The sequence below is a fragment of the Euwallacea similis genome, chromosome 1 (genome assembly GCF_039881205.1).
Source record: "Euwallacea similis isolate ESF13 chromosome 1, ESF131.1, whole genome shotgun sequence".
Lineage (NCBI taxonomy): Eukaryota > Metazoa > Arthropoda > Insecta > Coleoptera > Curculionidae > Euwallacea > Euwallacea similis.
In genome coordinates this window covers 8,580,788-8,605,063 of record NC_089609.1, presented here as the reverse complement: position 1 = coordinate 8,605,063, position 24,276 = coordinate 8,580,788, and the positions used below count along the sequence as shown (strand labels likewise).

The 24,276-nt window shown below is 37.2% G+C and overlaps 5 protein-coding genes across 6 annotated transcripts in view; 3 read left to right on the top strand and 2 right to left on the bottom strand.

Annotated features, from left to right (window-relative positions):
* The window catches only part of Taf5 (TATA-box binding protein associated factor 5), an 81,164-nt gene that overhangs the window by 26,374 nt on the left and 30,514 nt on the right, over positions 1 to 24,276 (top strand). The window lies entirely within an intron of this gene.
* Positions 334 to 2,386, top strand: Mfap1 (Microfibril-associated protein 1). The gene is made up of 2 exons (XM_066397317.1): positions 334 to 674; positions 898 to 2,386. Exons 1-2 carry the CDS (start codon positions 422 to 424, stop codon positions 1,974 to 1,976), a joined length of 1,332 nt encoding a protein of 443 aa, XP_066253414.1. The 5' UTR covers positions 334 to 421; the 3' UTR covers positions 1,977 to 2,386.
* Positions 2,072 to 7,564, bottom strand: Snx6 (sorting nexin 6). Of its 2 annotated transcripts, XM_066397323.1 has the most exons (9): positions 7,361 to 7,564; positions 7,043 to 7,258; positions 6,867 to 6,988; positions 6,485 to 6,813; positions 6,131 to 6,249; positions 5,888 to 6,070; positions 3,678 to 3,695; positions 2,549 to 2,658; positions 2,072 to 2,497 (listed from the first exon to the last, which is right to left on the bottom strand). In XM_066397323.1, the coding sequence occupies exons 1-9, from the start codon at positions 7,361 to 7,363 to the stop codon at positions 2,404 to 2,406; spliced, it is 1,194 nt and encodes a 397-aa protein (XP_066253420.1). In that variant the 5' UTR covers positions 7,364 to 7,564; the 3' UTR covers positions 2,072 to 2,403. The 2 variants fall into 2 exon arrangements, with proteins under 2 accessions (XP_066253420.1, XP_066253424.1); XM_066397327.1 differs by lacking the exon at positions 3,678 to 3,695.
* LOC136413615 (metabotropic glutamate receptor 5-like) lies at positions 8,243 to 19,183 on the top strand. The gene is given in 11 exon segments (XM_066397299.1): positions 8,243 to 8,415; positions 10,740 to 10,996; positions 11,056 to 11,399; positions 11,450 to 11,603; positions 13,043 to 13,289; positions 16,310 to 16,584; positions 16,975 to 17,138; positions 17,223 to 17,474; positions 17,727 to 18,617; positions 18,663 to 18,875; positions 18,924 to 19,183. Coding segments are annotated over 10 exon segments (2,955 nt in total). The 5' UTR covers positions 8,243 to 8,415; positions 10,740 to 10,815; the 3' UTR covers positions 19,158 to 19,183.
* jef (major facilitator superfamily domain-containing protein 6 jef) lies at positions 19,171 to 24,101 on the bottom strand. Its single transcript, XM_066397307.1, has 10 exons — positions 23,783 to 24,101; positions 23,464 to 23,669; positions 22,872 to 23,160; positions 22,459 to 22,790; positions 22,099 to 22,406; positions 21,682 to 22,047; positions 21,518 to 21,632; positions 21,284 to 21,462; positions 20,701 to 20,922; positions 19,171 to 20,649 (listed from the first exon to the last, which is right to left on the bottom strand). Exons 1-10 carry the CDS (start codon positions 23,884 to 23,886, stop codon positions 20,554 to 20,556), a joined length of 2,217 nt encoding a protein of 738 aa, XP_066253404.1. The 5' UTR covers positions 23,887 to 24,101; the 3' UTR covers positions 19,171 to 20,553.

Genomic DNA, 24,276 nt, shown 5'->3' with positions numbered 1-24,276 from the left:
TCGTATGCGAAGAGGAGAGATTGAAGTAATTCTGAGGACTCCCTATCTTGAGTAAAACTGACAACAATGCATTTTTAAATCATTACATCTAACATGTAGCAGCGAATATCTATAGAAATGTAAGGATGATTTAGCTTTCGTTATTAATTTAAGACAGATTTAATTTAGTAATTATATATTTAATATCTCCACTTTAAGAACGAAAAAATTAATTTCTGTAGAATAAATTTGAATGAATCTACGCGATGTTGCCGTATGGCTAAAAGAGACCATAACAAATGATTGACGACATATTGACAGTGACGTTTTGCTTTTGCCATTGTTTACTTTCCACCATTTCTTTCATTTTTCTATGTATGTGTACACCAAAAGCAATTTAGTTTAAACTTTTTGTCAACGTTGTTATTTAGAAGCCTCTAAAATGGCCCTAAATCCTCCATTACTCTATGGAATTCAAAGTACCGCTGGAGCCGTCCCAGTTCGCAATGAAAAGGGTGAACTTTCCATGCAAAAAGTGAAGGTTCACCGTTATGTATCAGGAAAACGACCTGACTATGCTCAAGAGGTGCATTCAAGCAGTGAAAGCGATGAAGATGACTTCTTGGAAAGAAGACACCATGGAGCTCGAGAGGCAACTCCAGAGCTGATGGTCAACAGTGGTGATGAATTGAAAGGTATCTTGTTTTGTCATATTTGAACCATAATTAAATTTCAAAAGAGCAGAGGAACATAATTCTTGAATTAATCTGAAATCTCAAATTGAAAAAAGGTAGCTAAAGTACCCTAAGTTCTCTTTGTTGATCACTAATAATTTCAATGTCAAACATTGAATTTGAGATACCCACTATGACCACCTTTGAGCTATTATTTCTGTATAACCTGCTTTTGTTTTCTCAGATCCCAGGTTAAAGAGACTAAAAAATGCAGAAATTGACACGGAAGTACGTCCAGAAAGGCGAAGACATGTTTTTGAAGCTGAAGTGCTTGAATCTTCAGATGAAGAAGAACAAGAGGAAAATATTACTTTAGTGGAGCAAAGACACACATTGGAAACCGCAGCAGATGATGAAATTTCTGAAGAGGAGCTCAGTGAAGGTGAAATTGAAAGACGCAGAGATACTTTGAAACACAGAATTGCCAAATGTCAGAAAGAAGAGGAGTACCTAAAAAAAGAAGAGGAGCCAAGTTCCTCAGAGGATGAAGAGTCTGAAGAGTATACAGACTCAGAAGAAGAAACTGGTCCCAGGTTAAAACCAGTGTTTGTGAGGAAAAAGGATAGAGTTACTATTATTGAGAAGGAAAAAGAAGCAGCCAAACAGAAGAAATTAGAAGAGGATGATGTTAGGAAAGCTGAGGAACGTAGGAGACAAACATTGAGAATTGTAGAAGAGTTGATAAAAAACAAAAAAGAAGATAAGGACAAGGACACTAATGAGCCAAACCTTAATGACATTTGCACTGATGACGAAAATGATGAGGTGGAATATGAAGCTTGGAAACTCAGAGAACTAAAACGAGTAAAGCGAGATCGCGAGGAGCGAGAAGCACTAGAAAAAGAAAAGATGGAAATTGAAAAACTGCGCAACATGACTGAAGAAGAAAGACGCTTGGCGTTGAGACTCAATCCAAAAGTGGTTGTCAATAAAGCCATCAAAGGCAAATACAAGTTCTTGCAGAAATACTACCATCGGGGCGCCTTCTACTTGGACAAAGAGGAAGATATCTTTAAAAGAGATTTTGCACAGGCCACGCTGGAAGATCACTTTGATAAAACAATTCTACCAAAGGTTATGCAAGTCAAGAACTTTGGAAGATCAGGCAGGACAAAGTATACCCATCTGGTTGATCAAGATACCACCCAATTTGATTCGCCTTGGAGTGTGGAAAATCAACAAAATACTAAGTTTCATTCTACGCAAGCAGGAGGAGCTAGACAGGTGTTTGAAAAGCCTTCTTTGAAAAAAAAGAAATCGTAGATGTAAAATAAATAGAGAAATGTATATTGTTTTATTTAAGAGAATAATTGTAGTATATTCTGTACTGTAAGGGTGTCACCGATGAAACCAACTCCTGTTACAAAAATGCATTTTATTCTTATATAAACAACTTCATTATAGAGCATACATTTATCATTAAATCTAATATTCAGTTCCACCCTTAATTGAAAGGTGGATCATTACTCTTCATCAAATCTTACCAAAATCTATAGCGACGGAAACGCAAAAGAAACTTGCCATTTATGGTTCGGCTTTGTTTTACAAAAATATATAAGTTGATAAACTAGGAATGTTTGAACATCCAAATGACTAATAAACATTTAAAAATGTATATAAATAACAAAATACATAATATCTCAAAGAATAATAAAAAAAATTGAAATATGCAAGATATCACATTATTATCTTAAAGTAGCTCTTTTAGATTTTGAATGCTCTTGCGTAGCAAGTCCTGTTGGGTCTTGGCATGCTTCACTTCCAATTCCGCTAATTCTATGAGACTGAAAGTAATTTTTTTAGCTTTAAATGAGAGTGAATGGGAGGAAACGTACCTTTTTCTGAAGGCGTGCAGCCTCCTTGTTTTGAAGTCGAGCAGCTCTTCTTTGGCTTGAGTAGAAATTGCTTCAAATTGTTCGCATGCGGCTGATTGAGCCGCCTCCGCCTTGAACAATTTCAAACTTAACAAATTCAGTTTCAAAATTCATAGAAATACAGCTTTAGGACGATTTATTTTAGTTTCAATGGTAAAAAATTGTGGTAGCAAAACGGGAGTTCATTAATAAAAATAAAAAAATTCACTAGGACCTTTTATGTACGTCCAATCATTTGTAGGTTTTGATGACGCCCGTTACCAATCTTTGGTTATCATTATATAAGATGTTGAATCTGCTTTTAAGGGTCTTGATTGGCCCTGATTTCCTGGTGTAGATTGTGCTTGAATTCAATGGATTAATGGTGAAAAGAGGCAGTTCGTATTTAAAAAATGATTTGAGAGTGAGATTGCAAGTGGAGTGCTTATTGTCGCTCTGACCTCAGTAATGTTATTCTTCCCTCTTACGTTCATTTGATAACAAGGAACTGCCTTCAGAATTATCATCGCTTTCCATTTTAGCTGCTGATCGATTACTTTCAAATATTCTGCTGCATACGTGCAGGTGTCCGTTGTTCCATTTGCTTACTACATATATCGCTATAATGGCAGGGTCAACAAACATTTTATAAGTGTGTGCAAATGATATATTGTTTAATGAGTGACGACAATAGCTGTTTCTGCTACTGTAAGAACAGTTTTTGGCTTCACTTCTTTTAGTAATATTCTCGAATTACAGAAAATGATTTTCGCCGAGTAAAATATCGTCCTTTTTCTACGACCATGCATAATACAAGTGGCATTTAAAATAACAATTAACCGGGTTTGAATTTTTGAAATGTACTACTTGCATACTTACGATGAAAATTGTCTTTTCTTACATGATCGTAGAAAAAAAATTAGTCATAAAGCGTGTTTTTAGTCGCAGTGCATTTCTATATCCTGCATCTTTCGTGATGTGTTTCATTCGCAAAGCTTTGTTACAACTTACAAGCAACAAAAGTGCCTCTGCAAACCATAAAAATCATCAATTCTTTGACTAAGCTGTAATAATTCTCTAATCTACATGTATTCACTTCTACTATAAATACCTCTTGAACTTCTGGGGCCTTTAAGAATTAAAAAAATAAATATACGTTAGAGTGATGAACAAATGTACAGGTGTTCACGCGCAAATGTATATTCTTCTTAACCATGTTATTTGAAGATTTCCAAAAATGGATTAAATAGAAAAGTTATATAGAGTTTTTAAAATAATTTTATGGTCTTAAGGGAGAAAAACTGAATATCGCCTTTTCGAGACATAACTTGCGTTTTTTTAATGCGACACCCTTATGTATTATTTCTGTAGATGAAACTCCTCATTTTGATTGGAAATGATATATGTTTACAGAGTGTTTCAGAATTGAACGGCACTTTTTTTAGCACAAAGTAAAGAAAAAATTGCATATAAGCATGTGTGCGATCTGGATCGGTAGCAGAGTTATAGGGTATTAAAAGTCAAGAAAAAATTAGGTTTTTACTTTATTGTGCTTAATCTACTGTAGATAGAACTTTTAAATTTTATATGCGTATTAGGTAATACGTGCTGCTTAATACGAAACTAGATTGCGTCCAGTTACTGTATAGGGTAGTATATTTTCTAAGGTCTTGGTCCCTAAAATCCTTTAGAAAAACTTGCTTGTATGTCACTGGTGAATGTTACTATTTCCCTTAAGTTCTTCAATCTAGTAGCTAAATTTCATCTCTCTTGATTTTTAGTTGAATTTTGTTCAGTTTCCTTATAAATTAATTATTTTATAAATTCGATCAAATCTACAGGCCTCAAGGTGTTCGAATTTTTTCCCGGAATTTCAGTATTCCATGATTCTTCGATTCTTTTTACCCCATTTTTTTATTGAATGGATTTCACAGTACTATACGGTTGGTTGGTCCTTAATGTTGGACAAATTACACATTCGTGCAAAAAAGAGACGAAATTTGGGTTATAGATTGAAGAACTTAAGAAAAATAGTAAAGCTCTTCAGTGGCGTATAAGCAAATTTTTCTAAAGGATTTTATCGGCTAAGACCTCACAAAATACACTGTCCTGTGTAGTAGCTAAAGGCAATCTACTCTCATATTAAACAGCACCTATTATCTAATACGTATATAAAATTTGAAAGCTCTATCTACAGTAAATCAAGCACAATAAAATAAAATCCTAATTTTTCCTTAACTTTTAACACCCTATAATTCCGCTAATAATCGAGATCGGACACATGCTTATATGAACTTTTTTTTTACTTATACTAAATAATACATATCTTAAATAGTGCCGTGTAATTCTGAATCGCCCTGTATAAGGTTTGATAATATTATCTTTAAAGAAAGCCATGGACGTAACGATTAAACAATTCGAGCAGTTTTATGAAAAACTCTTTACTGAAACAACACGCTCTGCTACGTTCTCAAGTGCTTATATTAAATTTCAGTTTTCGGTTGCTTGGACAAATTTCTAAAGGCACCTCTTGCGAACACGACGACACGCTGGTTATTTGAGGCTTAACTCCGAATTTACAAAGGCACAAACAGTTAAGTTCTGTCCTACGAACTTTTTTTTACCAGAGGCCATTTGTGGCGAATCCACCCACCGACGCAGGACGCGTTCACCCGACCTAACGATAACGATTTTTAAGCACATGCTCGAATATATCGGCGCAAATCCGATTTACGCAGGATAAAGATTTGCAACAAATTGGTCTGCAGCGAGTCAAGCCTTGCACGATTCAGGTTTTTGTAATGTCTGGAGCACCTTTTAATAGTTTTCATGCAAATGAAACATTTTTATTCCATAAGAATAATCTGCTAGGCAAAGAATACAGTTGAAGAAAGTCAATTAAGAAAATTATTTGAAATCAGAATGAAGAGCCGCAAATATAGAAATAATATACACAGTGTCCCATTGAAAAACGTAAATTTTAGAGATAGTTTGAAAAGGTGATGTGCCACTGGGTTTTCTTAAACCAACATTTTCTAAAAGTTCAAATGATATAGTTAAGAAGGAGTACGTTCTTGCGTAAAGACTATATACACAGTGTCTCAAATTCAATGGTTTTACAGATTATTCATTATTATGTATTATTTTAAACGTTTATTAATGATCCTCGCAAATCTCCATTTTTATGAAACGAATTAACATGATATTCGTTTCGTTATAAATATGAAACATCTCCAACTTCAATAATCAGTAAGATGCCTCATAAAATCATCCAGTTTGAGACAGTCTGTAGATTATTACAGTAAAATTAAACTAACTTACTGCATGAATGTCCTTATTCTTATGCCTGGATTTTTCCAGAGTCCTGTTGGCATTCTCATAGCTGGCAAGGCACTTTAGTCTTCGAACAAGGAGGGATTTGGCTGCCTGACTATCTCTCATGTAGTAACGTAATGTGTCTGCAAGTTTTAGGTCTTGGTCGCTTGCCACTCGACTCTCGATTTTCTTGAGAAGAAAAACCTTCATTCAACCCGAATTTAAATGACATAATATGAAATAGCCTACCCTTGACTTTTCGAAAAAATCTGAGACTCGAGCGAAGAATTTATCTAAGTGGCCGTCACTGTCACTGTTAGCCAGTTGGACTAGGCCAGATGAAATTTTAATGTAACTGTCTGCAACTTCTGTAAATTTTATTGTTATATTAGAACCAAGTGAACCCAAAGTAACAAAAAATGGGATACAATGTCTATTGTTTCACCTTAAAGCTTGCCTCAAACTCACCACCATCTCCAATTGAGTTTCACAGTAATAAATCAAACCTTACTTTACATTTACAATCTTAGTAATAACAATGGTTTCATAAACTTTATTTTCCATTTTCTTTATCAAAATACAAACACAAAATTCTTCACTTACCTTTATGCTTTTCAGTCATTTTATCGGCTCTAGCTGTTGCTTCCTTTAAATAGGCATGGTACTCGGTCAAAGACCCCATTTGCACTTCAAAAAAATCATTCACATCTCGAACTGTGGCATTCAAATAATACTGATCAGTCGTGCTTCCTATAGATTTAACCAGCCCTCCCAATTGCTGCAACTTCCCTTTAGGACGAGCACACAAATCTTGGTCATATTCAAGGAACACATGAAGATGGGCGTCTTCCCGGAACACAGAATGGCAAGCCAAGCGAGTGAGGAAGACCTCATGCATGGCGACTGTTTTTTTGAAGGTGGCTAAGTATTCGCTAAGGAGAGTTTAATTGTGAAATTGGAATGAGTTAAGAAAAAGATAACGCACGCTTCTAGTTCTTGCTTCATTTTTGTAAATTCCTCTTTAGTCATTGTTCCTTCGCCTTCGCCTAAACGTTGTAGTTTTTCTCGGGAAGCATCGAAGTTTGGACGGGGTGGTGGAGGGGGAATCTGAGTAACAAATAAAAATGAATGAATAGCCCCTTTGTTAACTGCTAAAGTTACAATGTATCCAGCATATTTGGCTTCCTCCTCATATCGATCATGCAACCATATGAACTCCTCATGCTGCCTGACTACCATAAAATCGTCTTTTTGGAAATTTTTCATTGTGGTTCGAGTGTGGACAGTAAACTTCACTTTGTCCTTTTCACTGAGAGCATCTGAGATATCCACCACCAGACTGTTGTCTGTTAAAGGAACAGTTTTCCCTTGTTCCGCCTAAAAAAGAAAAAAGAAGCAATTTAATACTAAACTAAGACTTTTTCGTATTAATTAAATTATTGAAACGCCCCCCAAAACAAATCTGAGGCAGATCCTTACCATTTTTTCTGAATTATTTACGTTAAAAATCTAACATGAAAGTGTAGCTTGGTGTGTTGTGTGTGAAATTTCCTGCTGGTCGTTTTGAGCATAAATATAAACGGTCGTATAAAGTAAATATTTGCTTAAATATGAAATTAAAATGGGAAACACCGGATTATGAGCCACACAGAGGTAAGCAAAATCATCAAAAACACGGCAAAGTTGAATGTCAAAACTGACGTTTGAATGTTTCGAAAGTATTGACAATGTCACATAAGTCAAAACTGGTTTAGTGTTCAGTCGTTTTAAAAGCTTGAGGACCATTGCGTCATCAAGGTTAGTCCACATTCATATTTTGAGAGTTTTATTAATATTAACTATATATATATTTTTAAATATTAAATTGTAAAAAATTAAATAAAAAGGAATGTTTACATAGAACTTAAACTAATTGAAATTTAATGCAAAAACTGAATCTTAACAGATAAAAAGCTATTAGTATTCAACTTATGGTGAAACTTTCTTGAAACTGGCAACATTGCGTATTAAAACCTACGTGTGTATAAAGGGTTGCCTTTATGTTACCATAAACCTACCTCAAAAACCCAGAAACGTGATATTGCCGAAGATTGCTTTTTATATCATTATTCGCGTATTTTGCAAAAATGTGATCAATTTGTCTGAAATTGTATTAGTTGGTGATTAATTTTACATTTACACGGTATGCATGTGCGTCCAAATTGCATTCTTGAGAGCCAAGGCGAAAATAATAAACGAAAGATTACGTATACGCTTAACCCCTGCGCTATTTGCTGATGCTTCATGTGTTTCTCAGAGTTCAGTTTATATTCATAGAAAATTTAAAAATTGCAGTTTCAAAGAATAAAGGGAAGACAGGGGTAGAATGTTGCGACGGCGCAACGTTTATGAAATATGCTTGTTGAGAACTTTCAAGAGAGTGCAAACTTTAGTTCATTACCGCACTTGTTTGCTTTCGGGGTTATTCGCTGTTAAGTAGCCTGGAGACGGGTGAAGACTCAGGACCAGTTATTGAAGTAGATAAATTATTAATGGTAAGTATTTAATTATTGTAACAGTCCATTAATTAATTAGAAAACTCCTAGCCGTGATTGCTGTAAGGAATAGTGCAAGTTTGAATGTTGATTTAATTTAAAGTGTCTTGGTGTATTAGAAAACTCCTTTCCCTGATGGCTCCTTAGAATAACGCGATCCTTCTCTTTAATGTCCTTCAAATACCTAAAATCAACTAAAAATTGCTGAATTGGTCGCAGATTCTATTTGTTTTCACCCCTAAACTTTCTTTTTCAACCATCAACAAAAGCATCTTTTATTCTACTCATGAACCTGGATTAGCGATACAAGCAAATGCACTTTCAGTTTTATTCGCTTAAAGCTCATTTTCTTCAAACATTCGCTACACATACGCAAAGGGACAATTTAAAGTAGATAAATGTGGCTACATAATCGCACCAACCCGATATTTTTGTCTGCACTACTAACGGAACTACGGGCTTGCAAAGATAACCGACAATATTCTAATGTTTTTTTAATTTTTTCTAAAACTGAAGTTGAATTTTATCTTACCGATTTGTAGGTCTCTCAAAGCTCCACATTTTCTCAAATCGCATTCATGCAGAGAAGCCCAGTCGTTTAGGAACAGCGAGCTAAAACCTGAAAATGAAACACTTTTCAAACGAAATTTTCGAACAAAACTGATTATTTCAGAATAATTTTCAATAAAAGGCATTTCATAAGTATATTCCAATAGTACCAAATTAATGTAGAAAACAGTGCCTCTTTGTAAATAATTGTATAATTTTCCGCAAAACTCCTCAAATTCCCTCCAATTTTTCCAATTTTCAATTCCAATTTGCTTAAATACCTTTCATTAAAACGCCAATATCTCGTAAATAGGGAAAGTTACTGGCATGATGTTGATTCTATTATAGGGGCAAGAACAACGGGGATTTTAGAACATATTTATTTAAAAGATTCAGCAATATCTTCAAAGCAAATTTAATTCTGAGCACACCGGTAAATTTCAAATTCGTACTGAAAATCGCCACAGAAAAGAAAACTTTCTTCGCGTCTTATCCTTCGCATCAAAGTAGAATGAGAAAACACCAAACCAGTTTGATTTGCGAGCGGTGGTGATCCGATTGCAGTAAATATTTAACAAAAGTACAATACTGGACTGATGGCAACGTCGCGTTCCACACTGCAAGCCATTTTCTCATATATTTTATTGGGTTCTACATACCTTTATAGTGTGATTTTTTGAGGGTTTTAAACTCACTCCAGCTAACGCTAAGAGCGATTCAATAATGGAATTGTTCAGGAATTAACTGCGTTTCACAAATGGACAGCTCTTGAATATAGTTATTTACCTAACAAGTTGACCAAATAACGAAAGCGGAGTTTGGTCAGCTATCGAGTGCGGTAACGACACTTCCACACGCATTAGTTAGATGTGTGATAAATTCGTTGTCGTCTATAAGCTTAATTAAGTATTAGAGTGCGGTAAAATGTTTTACAGAACACGTGGCTCTATGAAGCAACCCCAAAAAGCTTCGACACAAACACATGCCACTTTGATACGCGAGCGGTAAAATTTTTTACAGCACACGTGCGGCAAAGTGCTCCTTTCAGCGCATAATGATGCCCCTTTACCGTACGCTCGTAAGAAAAACATTTGCCCAGGTCTCGAGCTAAGCTTTTCCGCTTCCTGAAATGGGATCTAAAACGCAATCCGCCGATGTCTAAGTGGAGGTACCTACCACTCACTTGACCCCACTCGCTTTGTTAAGAGGGTGTATCTCGCTTAAGAAGCTTTTAGTTCCGGATACTTTGCAGTAAAATGCATGACCCCAGATTGGTAAAAAGTTTACTTGTAGTATTGTTTCCGTTTGAATTGAGTTTAATCTCCTGTCGGGGCTTGACCTATTTAAACCGAAAAAATATGTTTCTTGGAACCGCAACTTCTGTGCACTTTATTACGTATTCTCGTACTTAATTTAGTGGAATAATTGGAAAAGTTTTTACATAACTCCCCGAGGGACTTCAGGTAGTAATTTGCTTCAGGTTTTTCTATTGGATTCAATTTACATTTACTGCACTTAAAGAAAATCATTTTTTTATGTTGAGTCTTAAAATATTCTATTTCGCATCTCAATGGCCCTTTTATGCGTTTTAATCCTGCCTTCATATTTAATTCACAAGGGTTGATTCAAAAAAGTGAACGTGCTCCTTTTATGCACAAAACCAGGTGGATAATTTCCTACTGAAGAATTTACCTACTTTGAAGTGCACGACCTCGGTTTAATAAATATCTTAGAAGGGTGTTTCACTTAAGAATGTATTGCTTTTAATATTTCAGGCCCCTTGGAGAATTTGTCGCTGCGACAACTATGGAAACTATCACTTGAGTTTTGTGTAAGAGGATCACTTTTATCATGTGGGAGGGAATCGGGAATATCTGGATCATCCTGATGATGGTGTCAAATGGAGTCAACACCATAGAGAACGGCACCAATAAAAGAACCGCAGCTTTCATAAACGGAAATTTTGTATTCGGGGCGTTGTTTCCATTGCACCATCAGCCCTCATCGAAGAAAAACCATCTTGCCAGTTTAGGTAAAATTTCACTTTTAATTACTAAATTCCTAAACATAAATAGGGCAAATTTTAAGCAGGAATCAAATGCGGAGACATTAGAGAGTTGTACGGTATTCAGAGGGTTGAAGCCACTTTTCAAACTCTGGATGAAATCAACAGCAACTCGGATTTACTCCCCAACATCACCCTTGGAGTCGAGATTAGGGATGAATGCTGGTACGCCCCAGTGGCACTGCAGCAGACCATAGAATTGATCAGAGACTCCATCATGCTTCCTTCAGGCCCTAAACACTGTTACCTAAGAAAAGGAGAGGAGACTGGGGAAGGGGGTAAAGGGCCCTTGATCGGTATATTGGGGCCCGGGGCCAGCTCGGTGGCTCTTCAGGTTCAGAATTTATTGCAGCTGTTCCACATTCCTCAGGTGAAGGCACTATTTCAATATCATTGAAGGGGATTAATTAAGATTTTTAGATTGGCTATTCGACGACCTCAAGAGATCTTTCAGACAAGAGCAGATTCAATTACTTCCTGAGGGTGGTTCCTTCAGACTATTACCAGGCTCAAGTGATGCTGGATGTGGTCAGGTACTTCGGATGGTCTTATGTCTCAGTTGTTAACACAGATGGTAAGTGGTGGTACTGAATATTTTCCAGAAAGTGGATTTTTCTGAAATGCAAAGCTAGATGTTGAACTCGCGTATTCGTCATTAGATTTGAGACATCCTGGCGAGATTTGCATTTGCCGTCTTTAGTGGACAATTTTGTAAGCTTCCGTACGGAAATTAAAAATCTCGCCTCGGCTTTCAAGACGATTCGGTGAAAGGAATTGATTAGCTTCAACAGTGTATTTCCATTTTGTTGTATACGTTCGAAATACAAATGGAAATTTAGTCACTTTGCAACGGGTTCAGAAGATGGATCAAACTTAACAAGCAGTTTGTATATAAATAAATTAACATTGAAATAATGAGTGAAGTCCGTGTAATTTTGATTTAAAGGTATAGCAATCCGTGAGTTCAGGGTTTATTCAAATTTCTGCTAAGATTTTCTTCAAAAATAGGGGTAAATTCGACCTGAAAATCGCCCCTACTTTCCTGCTTGAAAAAGATCTAAATAACCATAAAAGATGTGAAGTCGATTAAATCGGGGCAAAGTTGTGTGATTTGGAACGGCTATGTCATATTTGAAATCCGACGTTTCGATTCTTGACAACCATCATAAACTTTGTTTTTTCTTATGAGCCTCACCTTGTTAAGGTTCAGTCTTTTAGTTTGATAGAAAGAAAATATTCTGCTTTTGCAAAGAGATCTTGGAAATTACAAAATAACGAACAAGTGAATAAAAAAAATATAAAACGTGTTACAACGGTCTACCTTTCAGTTCTACCATTCCAGAGAAAAACCCACAAAATGTGTTGTGTCGTTTAACTTACCATGACTTCTAGTTTACCATGACGTCTGGTTTATCATGATGTTTTCTCCGGAAGAAAAAAATCCAAAATTTTGACGTCACAGTGTTGTGACGTCTAACTCACCATGGCTTCCGGCATACTGTGACGTTTGGCTCTCTATGACGTTTTCTCTAGAAAAAAATACAAAATTGTGACGTCACCACAAACTTTTTCGTCAATAAAGTTTCGTCTCTCTATAAATCGCAAAATCTTAAATTTTTGGTTAAAACGATTGTGTGACCAGAAAAATTCTTAAATACAGAAGATTTCCCTGCTTTACCCTGCGTTTTCATTGGTCAGCAACGAAGGCGCGAAATTTAAACTGTCCAAAAAAATCGAATATTTAAAGAAAGGTTTATAGTCTTGCCCCTCTTATACAAACAACACTCTTAAAGCAAAACTGCAACTGACATATTGCACCCATTTATTGTTAACGAGTGGACGATTCAAAAGATGTTTTGCCGTAATTACACTACCCCTCATCCTTAATTGGTTTTCGGTGTGAATAAGGGTGTTTAGTAGCAGGTATATCAGGAAAAGTTTTGATGGGGGGCATGATAGATGTATGTATTAGCTGACGACGGCAAGCAATATTTTGCCTTTATTTTTTAATAGAAAACTATGGCCAATCGGGAATTCAAGCCTTCAGAGAACTAGCAGAGGAGGCTGGTGTATGCATTGCTCAAGAAGACTCAGTGCTCAGTAATGCCGCTGATGAGATTTTTGATAAAGTGGCGCTGAACCTGAGACAGGATCCCAATGCTGTGGTTGTAGTTTGTTTTTGCGAGGGTTTAACAGTTCGAGGGCTGCTGAAGGCCACGAAAAGGTTAAATATGACCAACTATTTTTTGTTTATTGGGAGGTAAGTTGAGAGGCAAAAAGTTAATTATTTTGTGGACCCATGTGCAAACTGGCACGTCAGGCAAATCCTTCTAATTTCCTAATCCTTGCTAAAAATATAGTTTTCCAGGCTAATTTTCAGAAAAACTACACTGATATTTTAATGCTGCCCCTAATTACCAGATTTTCTCGGGAACTATATTTTTTTTCTCGACCTATCATTAATATTGTTTTAATTACAAACATCAAAAAACAGCCTAAAGAAGAATTGTAATTTGGATTTTTTTGGCAAATGCCGGAAATCGGTTGGCTCAGTAGCATGTAAGATACATTTCCAGGCATATTACACATAAATCGTGTAACCAAGAGTTAAATTTTCTGCGAGATAACATCATCTTATAACATTAATTTGCTTAAACCGCCAGATGCGTAAATCTATAGGTCCTAAATCACGTTAATTAATCCTGCGACTTATTACAGCAGTTAGCTGTATTTTTAATTACTCACCAGGAAACATAAAGCGGAAATTCTCGCATGGATAAGGGTGAGAATGTTACGTAAAGATAACCTTATGAAAACTAAAGAATACTGCCACTTTTTCGTTAATTTCAGCATTATTTATTATTGCAGCTTCCGTCATCATTCACTATCTCCTCGTGGTTCCTTTGCGCTTTCATTTTCTTGTGTCTTATTTCATGAATTGTGTTTAAAATAATCGAAATAAATTATTCAGAATGTTATGACTTAATATTAAAAAATTAACTCTTGGAATGCTAACAGCTATCAAATACATAATGGTATATGAGGGGTTGCTTAGGCTTTTTCATTAAACTTTGCGGGTCTAGCAAAGCAGCGTTACCTTTTTTTCACAACACACTCGCTATTCTTTGCAGATCGGCATATGAGATCCAAATCGACGTAACAACATTGCTATCCGTAATAAAGCGCTCTTTTTGTTATGTTTTTGTTTATGTTCATGTTTAAATTTAAGTATGAGTGCAGACAGCCTTTATTACGGTATTTAGCACTACTTGTATCAAAAGTTGTTTTTGTTAGTTTTGTTTCGTCATTAAGGTAAATAACTGTTTTTTGCTATATTGTTTTTCCCATGTACATTATTAAATCTTAGCTATAATTAGAAAGGTGTTTTTTGCACAAAATAGTGTTTCTGAGGCTGCAAAATCAAAGTGGTCCGAATGTGAATATTCAGTTGATAGTTAATTTGACGGGCCATTTCATAATTTTCCGAATTCCGGTACATCCTCAAAATACTAATTTTTTGGTCAATTCGAACCGGAAACACGTCACTCGCGCGAGTGTCGCTCTCAAGTACAGCTCATGTGCGACATTTCACGCTCCTACGTTAAGAGTTCTTTCTTCACTTATTTTGCAAATAACTTATACAGGGTGTTCTAAAAAGGTTGTGTCAAACTTAAGGAGGTTATAGAGGACATTGCGGTCATCAATTTTTGCATAAAATACTTAATCAAAAATGAACTGTTTTGGCTGTTTTGTGTTGTTTTGTTCAAACGACTTCGATATTCAATTCAAGTGAACAGAATAAAAACGAAATGAAACGAAAATAAACACTTTTTTGTGTCCTGATACGATTATTAATTGTATTTTTAAACTCAATGTTGTTGAAAATTGATTTTAATCGTAATCGCAGTAAATTAAGTGCTTCACAATCCTTTCTTTGGCGGCAAATTTTTGTATTTGAGCAGGAAATATGGCCCAATTTATGTTTGAAGACTATGCAAACATGCATCTGATTTGTGGCAAAGCAAGACGCAACACTAAAGAAGCTGAGCGTCTTTATACTGAACATTTTCCGAATTACCGACATCCGTCTCTACATACATTTTCGGCAACCCATCGTCGATTACGGGAAACAGGCAGTTGTAAACCAGATGGAAGAACGAGTGAGAAAGTGATTTTGCATCGAATTAATGAACAATCTACTAACAGCAAGCGTACAATAGCGAATCAAATGAATGTAGTCCATCAAACTGTGTGGCGGGTACTTTATGAGCAGCTCTTGCACCCTTACCATCTTCAAAAAGTGCAAGCACTCGGTTCGCAAGATTACCAGCTACGGACACATTTTTGGAATGGCAAAACCAATCGAGTTTTGGTTCGCTAATTCTATTCACCAATAAAACTTATTTCACTAAGGACGGGTGTTTCAATAATCGAAACAGCCACATATGGAACGATCACAATCTTCACGCCGCATGGATCAAAGGTCATCAAAATCAATTTACCATTAACATATGGGCCGGTTTTGTTGGAGACTTTTTAGTTGACCTGCTCCTGCTTCTACCTCGGCTAACTGGTAACATCTATTTAAATTTTTTGCAAAGCGTACTCCCTGAGGTGTTGGACAATGCACGCGTTCTTATACTAGATAGAATCTGGTTACAACATGACGGTTCCCTATATATTTTGTCTGTTCTGTGCAGGACCGTCTAAATCAACATTTTTATGGACGATGGATCGGAAGAGGCGGACCTATCAAGTGGCCAGCGTGAAGTCCCGATTTAAGGCCGTTGGATTTTTTCCTCTAACGTTAGATCAAGTCGTTAGTATATGAAACTCCTCCTATAGCCATCTAATAGGAATTGATGGGAAGAGTGATGGTAGCCCCTCTGTTCGTGCAGAAAGACTCGCACATTTTACAACGGGTGCGCGATTTAATGATTCAAAAAACAAATTTATGTAACCAGAATGGGAGTTGTCAATTTCAACCTTGATCATATATAATTTTGTGCGTTATTCTTAATAAAAATGAATTAAATTTCGAAGTCTTTTGGCGTCAACGAGCTGACAATACGTTTTTGAACAAAAATTACTCTAGAATCAAAATGGTTTATTTTTCACTAAGGGCGAAAAATTGTTTATAGCTATGTCCTCTATAATCTTCTTAAGTTTAGTTAAAGTTAGCATAACCTTTTTAAAACACTCCGTATATTATTTTTATAATACCTATGTATATTATGTATTATCTTTGAAAATGGTGATATAAAGAGCACGTATTTTCAGTGATGGATGGGCAGACCGCAACGACGTGACTCAGAGTTACGAGGAGCAAGCTTTGGGTGGGTTATCGATAAGGATTCACTCGCCTTACGTGGAATCCTTTGACAAATATTACTGGTCCTTACGGCCGGAGACCAACGTCAGAAATCCTTGGTTTAAAGAGTTCTGGGAGACGAAATTTCGATGCATTTTGAACTCGAATTGGGAGCAAAACTCCGTTAAAAGGGAGAAAAATTTGACTTCCATGCCTTATTCCGAAGCAGGAACTTTTTGCACAGGTTGATGCTTATTTTTTTAGTAATTAAAGCTTACGACAGTGTTTTCAAGCAATTTCCCCTCTAGTTTACAGTCCCTTTCACGCAATTACTCCATCACGGCCTGCAGTAACAATAACAGATGTACGTTTCATTCTTTGTTACACCGTCGAAAGTTTGAGGGGATTATACAGAACGGTATATAAAAGTTGGAATTATTCGACGTAATTTTATTGTGATGAAACGCTGTAATATCTAGTGGTAATAGACTTCTAAGGGTGGAAGATTATGAGTGCTAATTTGCTCCCCCTTCATTTAATTACTTCCATGTATTGTGTTGAAGAAATTAGGATTTGTTTAGGTTTCTTGTTTTTATTGTTAAGCTTTTTGGGACACAATAGAATTACCTTTTAGGGCAGGAAAGCTTGAAAGAAAACTATAAACAAGACCCCAAATTAAGCTTCGTCATTAAAGCGATATACGCCCTTGCCCATGGGTTGCACGATATGGTCTTAGATGTATGTGGAGAAGGGGTAATGTGTCCTAAAGTTTCACCCTTCAACGGCTCAATGCTCAAGGTAAATTATTTACATGTTATTTGGGAAATATTGCGGAGTATTTAGAAACGACCTTTCAAGTTACAACAAAGCGTTCGTTCACAGAATTACTTGATGAATGCCTCCTTTGAATTTAATGCGGAAACTTTCCAATTCGATGAAAACGGAGATCCCCCAGGAAAATATGACATCATGAACTATCAGAAGCTCCAAAATGGGCATTTTGAGTACGTGGAAGTGGGAAGTTGGTACAATCGGAGCCTGTCGTGGACCAAAACCCCTCAATTTCCGTCAATCAGAGGAAGAAAAATTGTTCGGAGTGTTTGCGCAGAAGAGTGCTCTCAAGGCTATTACAAGGTACCTATTATTTATTCAACATAGCAGACATTTGAAAAACAAGAATTAGATCAAAATCTTTTAACTAAAAATATCCGAACCGCTATTGATTGCAGAAGTAACAAACAAACATAAGAAAAGTTTCAGTGTCCTGAGGATGCCGCTAGTTTAAAGCCGAAACGTTTACATGTTGCACCTTACATTCCATAGTTATTTCACTTCCTCCATACCAAACTATCTCCATTCAAATCAAAGTAATTACCAATACTTTAGAATGTGCAACAAGGAGGCAAAGATAAGACATGTTGCTGGGTCTGCGTCCCTTGTCCCTCTGGGGAAATCCTGTCAAAGCACCATGAAGGGTGTGAACCTTGCCCAAAAGGACATGCTCCAAATAGAAACAAAACTGGCAAGTATTTTTGCACGGAACACAAGCACAATAACTCATGAATACATCTAGTTTGTCAGCTGCTCCAAATCGAATATGTGCAGTGGCACGACCGCTCAGCAATCCTAGCTATGGCCATCTCCATCTCAGGCCTTCTAAGCACTTTAATCACCACAGCTACCTTTATAAGATTCAATAACACTCCAATAGTAAAATCATCGACCAAAGAACTGTGCTACTTGATCCTAGCAGGAATGACCCTTGCCCATGCCTCCATCTTTGCAATGCTAGCCAAACCGGCAATTTTCAGTTGCACCATATCCAGGTTTCTTCCAGGAGTGGCTTTCGCCATGATTTACTCGGCATTGCTGACCAAAACTAATAGAATAGCCAGGATTTTGGCGGGCAGCAAAAAGAAGTTTCCCACTAGAAGGAAGTTGCTGTTGATGTCTGCTGCAGCACAAGTGATGATGGCGCTGCTGCTGATCAGTATAGAAATTACTATTGGGGGTGCTATGCTGTATTTTCAACCTCCAAGGGTTGCCTATTCGTATCTGGCAGATAAAACTTTGATGGAGTGTGAAATTTCATTAGAGGCCATAGTGGTTCCTTTGTCCTGCGATTTTTTGCTGATTTTATTGTGTACCCTGTACGCGGTTAAAACAAGGAATGTGCCAGAGAATTTTAATGAGGCCAAGTTCATTGGGTTTGCCATGTACACGACGTGTGTGATTTGGATTGCATTCGTCCCTATTTATTTTAGAGGGGGAGCCAAGGTAAGACTAAAATCCAGGGAAAATTTTTCAAACTTAATTTTTTAGGCCATAACCATGTGCCTCTGCGTCACCTTAAGCGCCCTTGTAACATGGATCTTCCTCTTCGTGCCAAAACTATACATCATCCTTTTCAAACCCGAGAAAAACAACCGAGCTTTCTTCACCACAGCCAAAATCCGATGCCATATTGGGGCCAAAGTAGCTTCCGCAGTTTCTGATAAATATTCAACGAACAGCTGGAGGGAAAGTAGCATTTCTGTGAGTAACTTAATAGCTTTTTTCCCATTATTAACGTAAACCTTGTAGATAACCAACACTGACCCTGATAGATCGGTAAAAGACGTGCCCAAAAGAACCCTTTCATGTCAAACTGGATTGGATTTGCTTGAGTTTTTGTTACACCCTAAAAGGTTAATTGGAGATTTTACAACCCCGAAAAGCGATCCGCTTGCAGTCAAAATTATCGAGAAGGATTGCTACTGCAATGATCCGAATTGTCCGATGAAACATATCACGATATTCCTGCCTGGCAAACATTGAAAAAGTATAAAGATGTAACTGAACATTTTGGATTTATTACTAATTACATTTCTATAGCACATCTCCCTTACACGTGTAAGTAATCGTTAGTGGTACTGGTAAGTGCGCAAACTATACTTAACATTATTATACGAGTGCCCTGATTAACGTAACACATTGATTCATTGTATAAATAGCTAGATCTTCGATTGTAATACGATATGTATGTGCTAAGGCTACAAAGTCACAAAATATTATCTTCGTATCATTCAGAATTTGCAAGGAAATTATAATATAAAACTGGAGACTATCAGCATGCTAATGCAATATATACTACACGTGTATTAATAATAATAATTATTGCAAATAAATTTATTACTAGGCTAAAGATATTAAGCAATATGAGTACGGAAGTCGAGTATTAATCAGAAAAATAATCCAGTAATCAAACTTTAAAAAAAGTTCTTCGCGTATATAAAGGGCATTTTATTTATATTACAGCTATTAGTACTCGTTACCTAATTAACAAATGGGTAAGAAACTGAAATCAAGGCGAAGTTAATATCGAATATAATTTTGACTTAACGACGTCATTGTGACGTCGAATAGATGTCATCACAAGTTAAAAATGGGACGTAAGCGATGATCAACGTCTCTGTACAACATACTTTTGACATAACTTTACGACGTATATTTTGAAATCCTATGAGAACTTTTTTGTATTCATTGAGGTTGTGGTTTCATGTCAAACTAACATAATTTCGCCATAATAAACTATACATTCTCTAGAGCGTTTTACTCTTTTATTCTATTCATATCTTTCGATCTAATTTAAGCTTTGGTGAGAGTGCCCTATATCATATTATTTTACATAATTTAGTTAATTAAGATAACAAGATAACAGTTACAAGTCGTATAATTATTAGACAAGGATAGATACTAGTGATTAAGTGCCTCTATAACATTTGAAATAAATCCATTTATCAGCGCAACATTCACACAAATAGAAGTTAAATATCCAACTTCCACAATACATAAATTCACGGTAGCTCACAGTATCAATTCACCGAGCTATAATAATCAAAAATCATTCCTCGTTAACTATTATAAAGCTCAATTTTCTATACTTTGAAAAAGTTTTAGTGCTCTCATTTAGTAAAACTATACTGGTGTATATCCATAGAATATCTAAAGACCTACTAAAATATTCTGTTTTCAAAATATACTTGAAATTGTCGTTTTTTATGGCTGATATTGAAGACTTTAGCACTTTCAGCGATATGTCATTGGAATTGAAGGAGAACTTCCTCCTTCATCATGGCCTTTTAACGAGTGCTCAAGAAGCTTTAATGCAAGTTAAAACAACAATAATGGTGTCAAAAACCCTTCACAATAATAATATATCCTTACAACCTCCTTACCAGTCATAAGATTTGTTGCCGGTTGTGATGGGCTGCTGAACCTCCAAGGAAGTATTAGCTGTGGGGAAATTGCAACCAGCCGAGTTTTTCATCTAAATTCAACTTAAAAAGTCTCAAAAATTAGTTTCAGAACTGGAACTTACGTGCAGAACTCCCCCTATCCTCTGCTGATTGCTGCTGCTCTGGAAAGGATTGTAGCCCCCTCCTCCGGGGATGTCCAAAGTACCCCCTTGACCTGTTTGATATGTAGCACCATAGCCGTCTTGTTGCTGGGCCAGCTCGTGCAATTTTGTACTAGAAAGCGCCCTTGGTATGGGATTGCTGGGTACTCCATGGGGGGCTAAATGAGAGGTTTCTTCTGCCACCTGAGAAAAAAGTCCTTCATTTACGGGGAAGCTTTGAGTATAACAGAGGAGTAGGTATGACTAATATTGAATAAATCTACTCGTGAATTTAATAAACTTTAACAATGCGTAGCTCAAAGTTACCGACTATTAAATCTAAAAATTCACATCTGCAACTCTGCGTATTCAGACTAATTGCAAGTCTATGACAATCAAAGGCAACCCACCATATATTATAGCTTCATATTTGATACACTTATTTTCTAAGTTCTAATTCTTAGTATCCCTAATTATTTGACTCATTGCTAATTGCGGTTTCAAATGCCGTTGATGTTCTTCATCTTGAAGCAAGCTCGCAGAGAGCATACATAGTAAAGTTTACCTGTCTTGGGTCTTCAGTTTGAGGTAAATCCCTCACGAAACCTTGGTCGACTCGATAGAAGTTGATGAAGATAAACGCGGCTAGCACCAATATACAAAACAATCCGTAACCTCGGAAGGTAGAAGTTGAGCCAAACGTGGTGACAAACATCCCTCCTATTACAGCCCCGCAGCCGCGCCCTGAAACGCGACTTTCACTGTCTTTTTGCCGGACTAAAACCCAAATTTTATATACCTAATCCATGGTGTATGCCTTGCAAAACTCCTTGGGCAGAAGACCGCAATTCCACGGGAGTGTTATGGGAGATGTACGAGCAACAAGCTGCCCACACAGCTGCATGCGTTATTCCCTAGAAAAACTAGTTAAGAAGAGTTTTCTGTGATGGAATGCCTTCTTACCTGCATAAACTCAAATGGGAGAACCCACCAAGGGTTGGTCAGCCAGGATATATACAAGAACCTCAATATATTGGCGATCAAGCCCAGACAAAGAACCTTAACGTGGCCCATTTGCCTGATGAGACGGAAACTGAAGAAGTAGGCAAATATTTCGGATATGTGGTTGATGACTGAGGCTACCCCGAATAGGGTGGGAGTACCCCCGTAGTCTTGCAGATGCCAGAAGAGGAAAGTGAATATGAGACCTATTCCGAACCCCATATAAAACGCCACAAAGAGGAATGAGGCACATTTGAGGTTTTTGAAGTGACTCAGCACTGTCACCCATTCGGGGATTTCTCTCATGGTTTGAGCAAATATTTTACTCTAAAAAATGTAATTGAATAATGCTTGTCAGAATATTGCATGATCACAAACCTTTTGTTCTTTTGGAGGGACTGCTGATGTCTCAGAAGCCCGGGTATCGGCCAAGGAAGGCAAATTTAATTGCTCAGCAAGTTGAGCTTGCATTTGATCTTCCTTGGAAAGCACGTCTCTATCCACACTAGGCTCCCTCACAGTCTCAGGAACCTGCTCGTCGTACTTGAAGCTCATCTGAGTAGCTGCAATGAGGGCTGCGCCCATCAATACTGAAAATGTGGCGAAGCAGATCGTGTAATTCCTTTCTTTTTTGTCAGGTCCACAGGGATGGTTTGGGAATGATGTTGAATGATCCAGAGCAATGCCTTATTAAAGTTGTCATAAGGTGATATTCGCAATGTTAGCCGAGTAATTTACCAACAAAGAACATTGCCAATCCCCAGCCAAATGACCCAAACATTCTCTGATGACTGTAGGTATCTGCATCTTCCCCTAAGAGAGTCAAAACTGCGGAATCTGCTAGTGTTATTGCCGGGGCAGCGAAAAACTCCCCAATGATGATCAGGAGCATTAAAAGAAAGAAGGCTTTTTGAATATCGCCCATTTTATAGACAATCGTGGATATGATGGGTTTAACCCAATTGGAATGCTCCTTTTCTTTGTAGTTTGAAGCGTAAGCTACATTGACCGGTGACTGCCCAGCACTAATGTTGTACATTGCCCTTGTAGATCTCTTTTGCCTCTTATAGCTATAAATTATGATTCTTTAGCTCAAACAGGAGCTCTATATAGTTAATGATCTCAGTAAAATCATCAGTAAATTATCATACCTCTCAGACACTACAGATTCTAATCTGGGATCGACAAACACAGGAATGTCCCCCATTTGCACGGACCTTTTATTAACCAAACGTTGGGTCACTTCTGGAATTGTAAGGGTTGCGGTGTTGTTCTTGAACTCCATGCAGGATATTGCTGGTGGCTGTATAGACCCAAGAGGGACTGTGAAGATTATCCAAGAAGATAACGAGGCCAAAAGGAGGATTTTTCCTTTTTGCCAGCGATCAGCTAAGCTGCCCCAAAAGGGAGCTGCCAAGAATTCTACGAATGGGCGAGACCCTAAAAATTTGTCAGGATCAGGAAAGTTTTTATTAAAAAATAATAATCCGTTAAATTATTAATGATAAAATTTCAATTATTATCAAAAACTCTTAAGCCTGGTCGCTCCACAGAAAAATACAATTTTGATTGACGTCACCACGACCTGTAATGTCTTATATTGCACTGGTGAATTGCGCCGACGCAAGACGCATCTGTCACGACAAAGCGGCATTACAGTCACAAACGATGGGACTACCTTTAATGGACTGCCGGCGATTGGTTTTGAAATGAATGTCTCAAAGAAAACGAATTTTGTTTTACCTATAAGGAACCCGCTTTGAGTTGCGTTCATGCCCATCTGCTTAAAATACACTCCCATTAGCGGAAATAAAGATCCGAAGGCTGAGTAAAAGAAAAAGTAGAAGCTTTTGACTACCAGCAGCTCTTGGTCTAGGGGGCCGAAGAGGCGTTCTAGAATGTCGGATCTTCCTCGGATCTTGTGGGTGGCATCTTTAGGCTCTGGATACCTGAAAGACAAATTAAAAACGCCTGAAAGATTTTCGAAAGATAGAAAAATATCAGACCAAAAAAGGAGATTTTCACATAACTTATTTTCAGCCCAGAGATACGTTCAACTTACAAAGAAGGGTCGACTTCTCCTTGAGCTTCAGGGTCTACCATGGGCCTGGGTGTCTTATTCGGCAACCCCCCAAAGCCCATACCTTCGTCCACACCGTATTCCATGGCCGTTTAAGGTCTCTTCGCACTTATACTATCATAATACTGGAAAACACGCCGTCCCGGATAAATTTTTGTCAGAGCGGTCGATCCGTCTTGCAGGGGAATGTGGAACGCGTGGGGCGCAGGACGCAGGATCGATATCCTGACGTAAATAGAGCTCACTAATGTAGCTAAAGGTTGGTTTACATTGGAGGACAAAAATGAGATCAGAAGGTTCAAAAATCGAAATAGGAATTAAAACTCTTATTTTGATAGCCTTAACTCCGTTAATGAAACCTTTTTCTAGTGAAGATCTAGGACACCGTGGCAACCCCGTAGATGTTTCTTACACAAACTCTAGTATGAAGGCATTGGTACAGATGGCGCCATTGGCATATACAACCACATCATCGA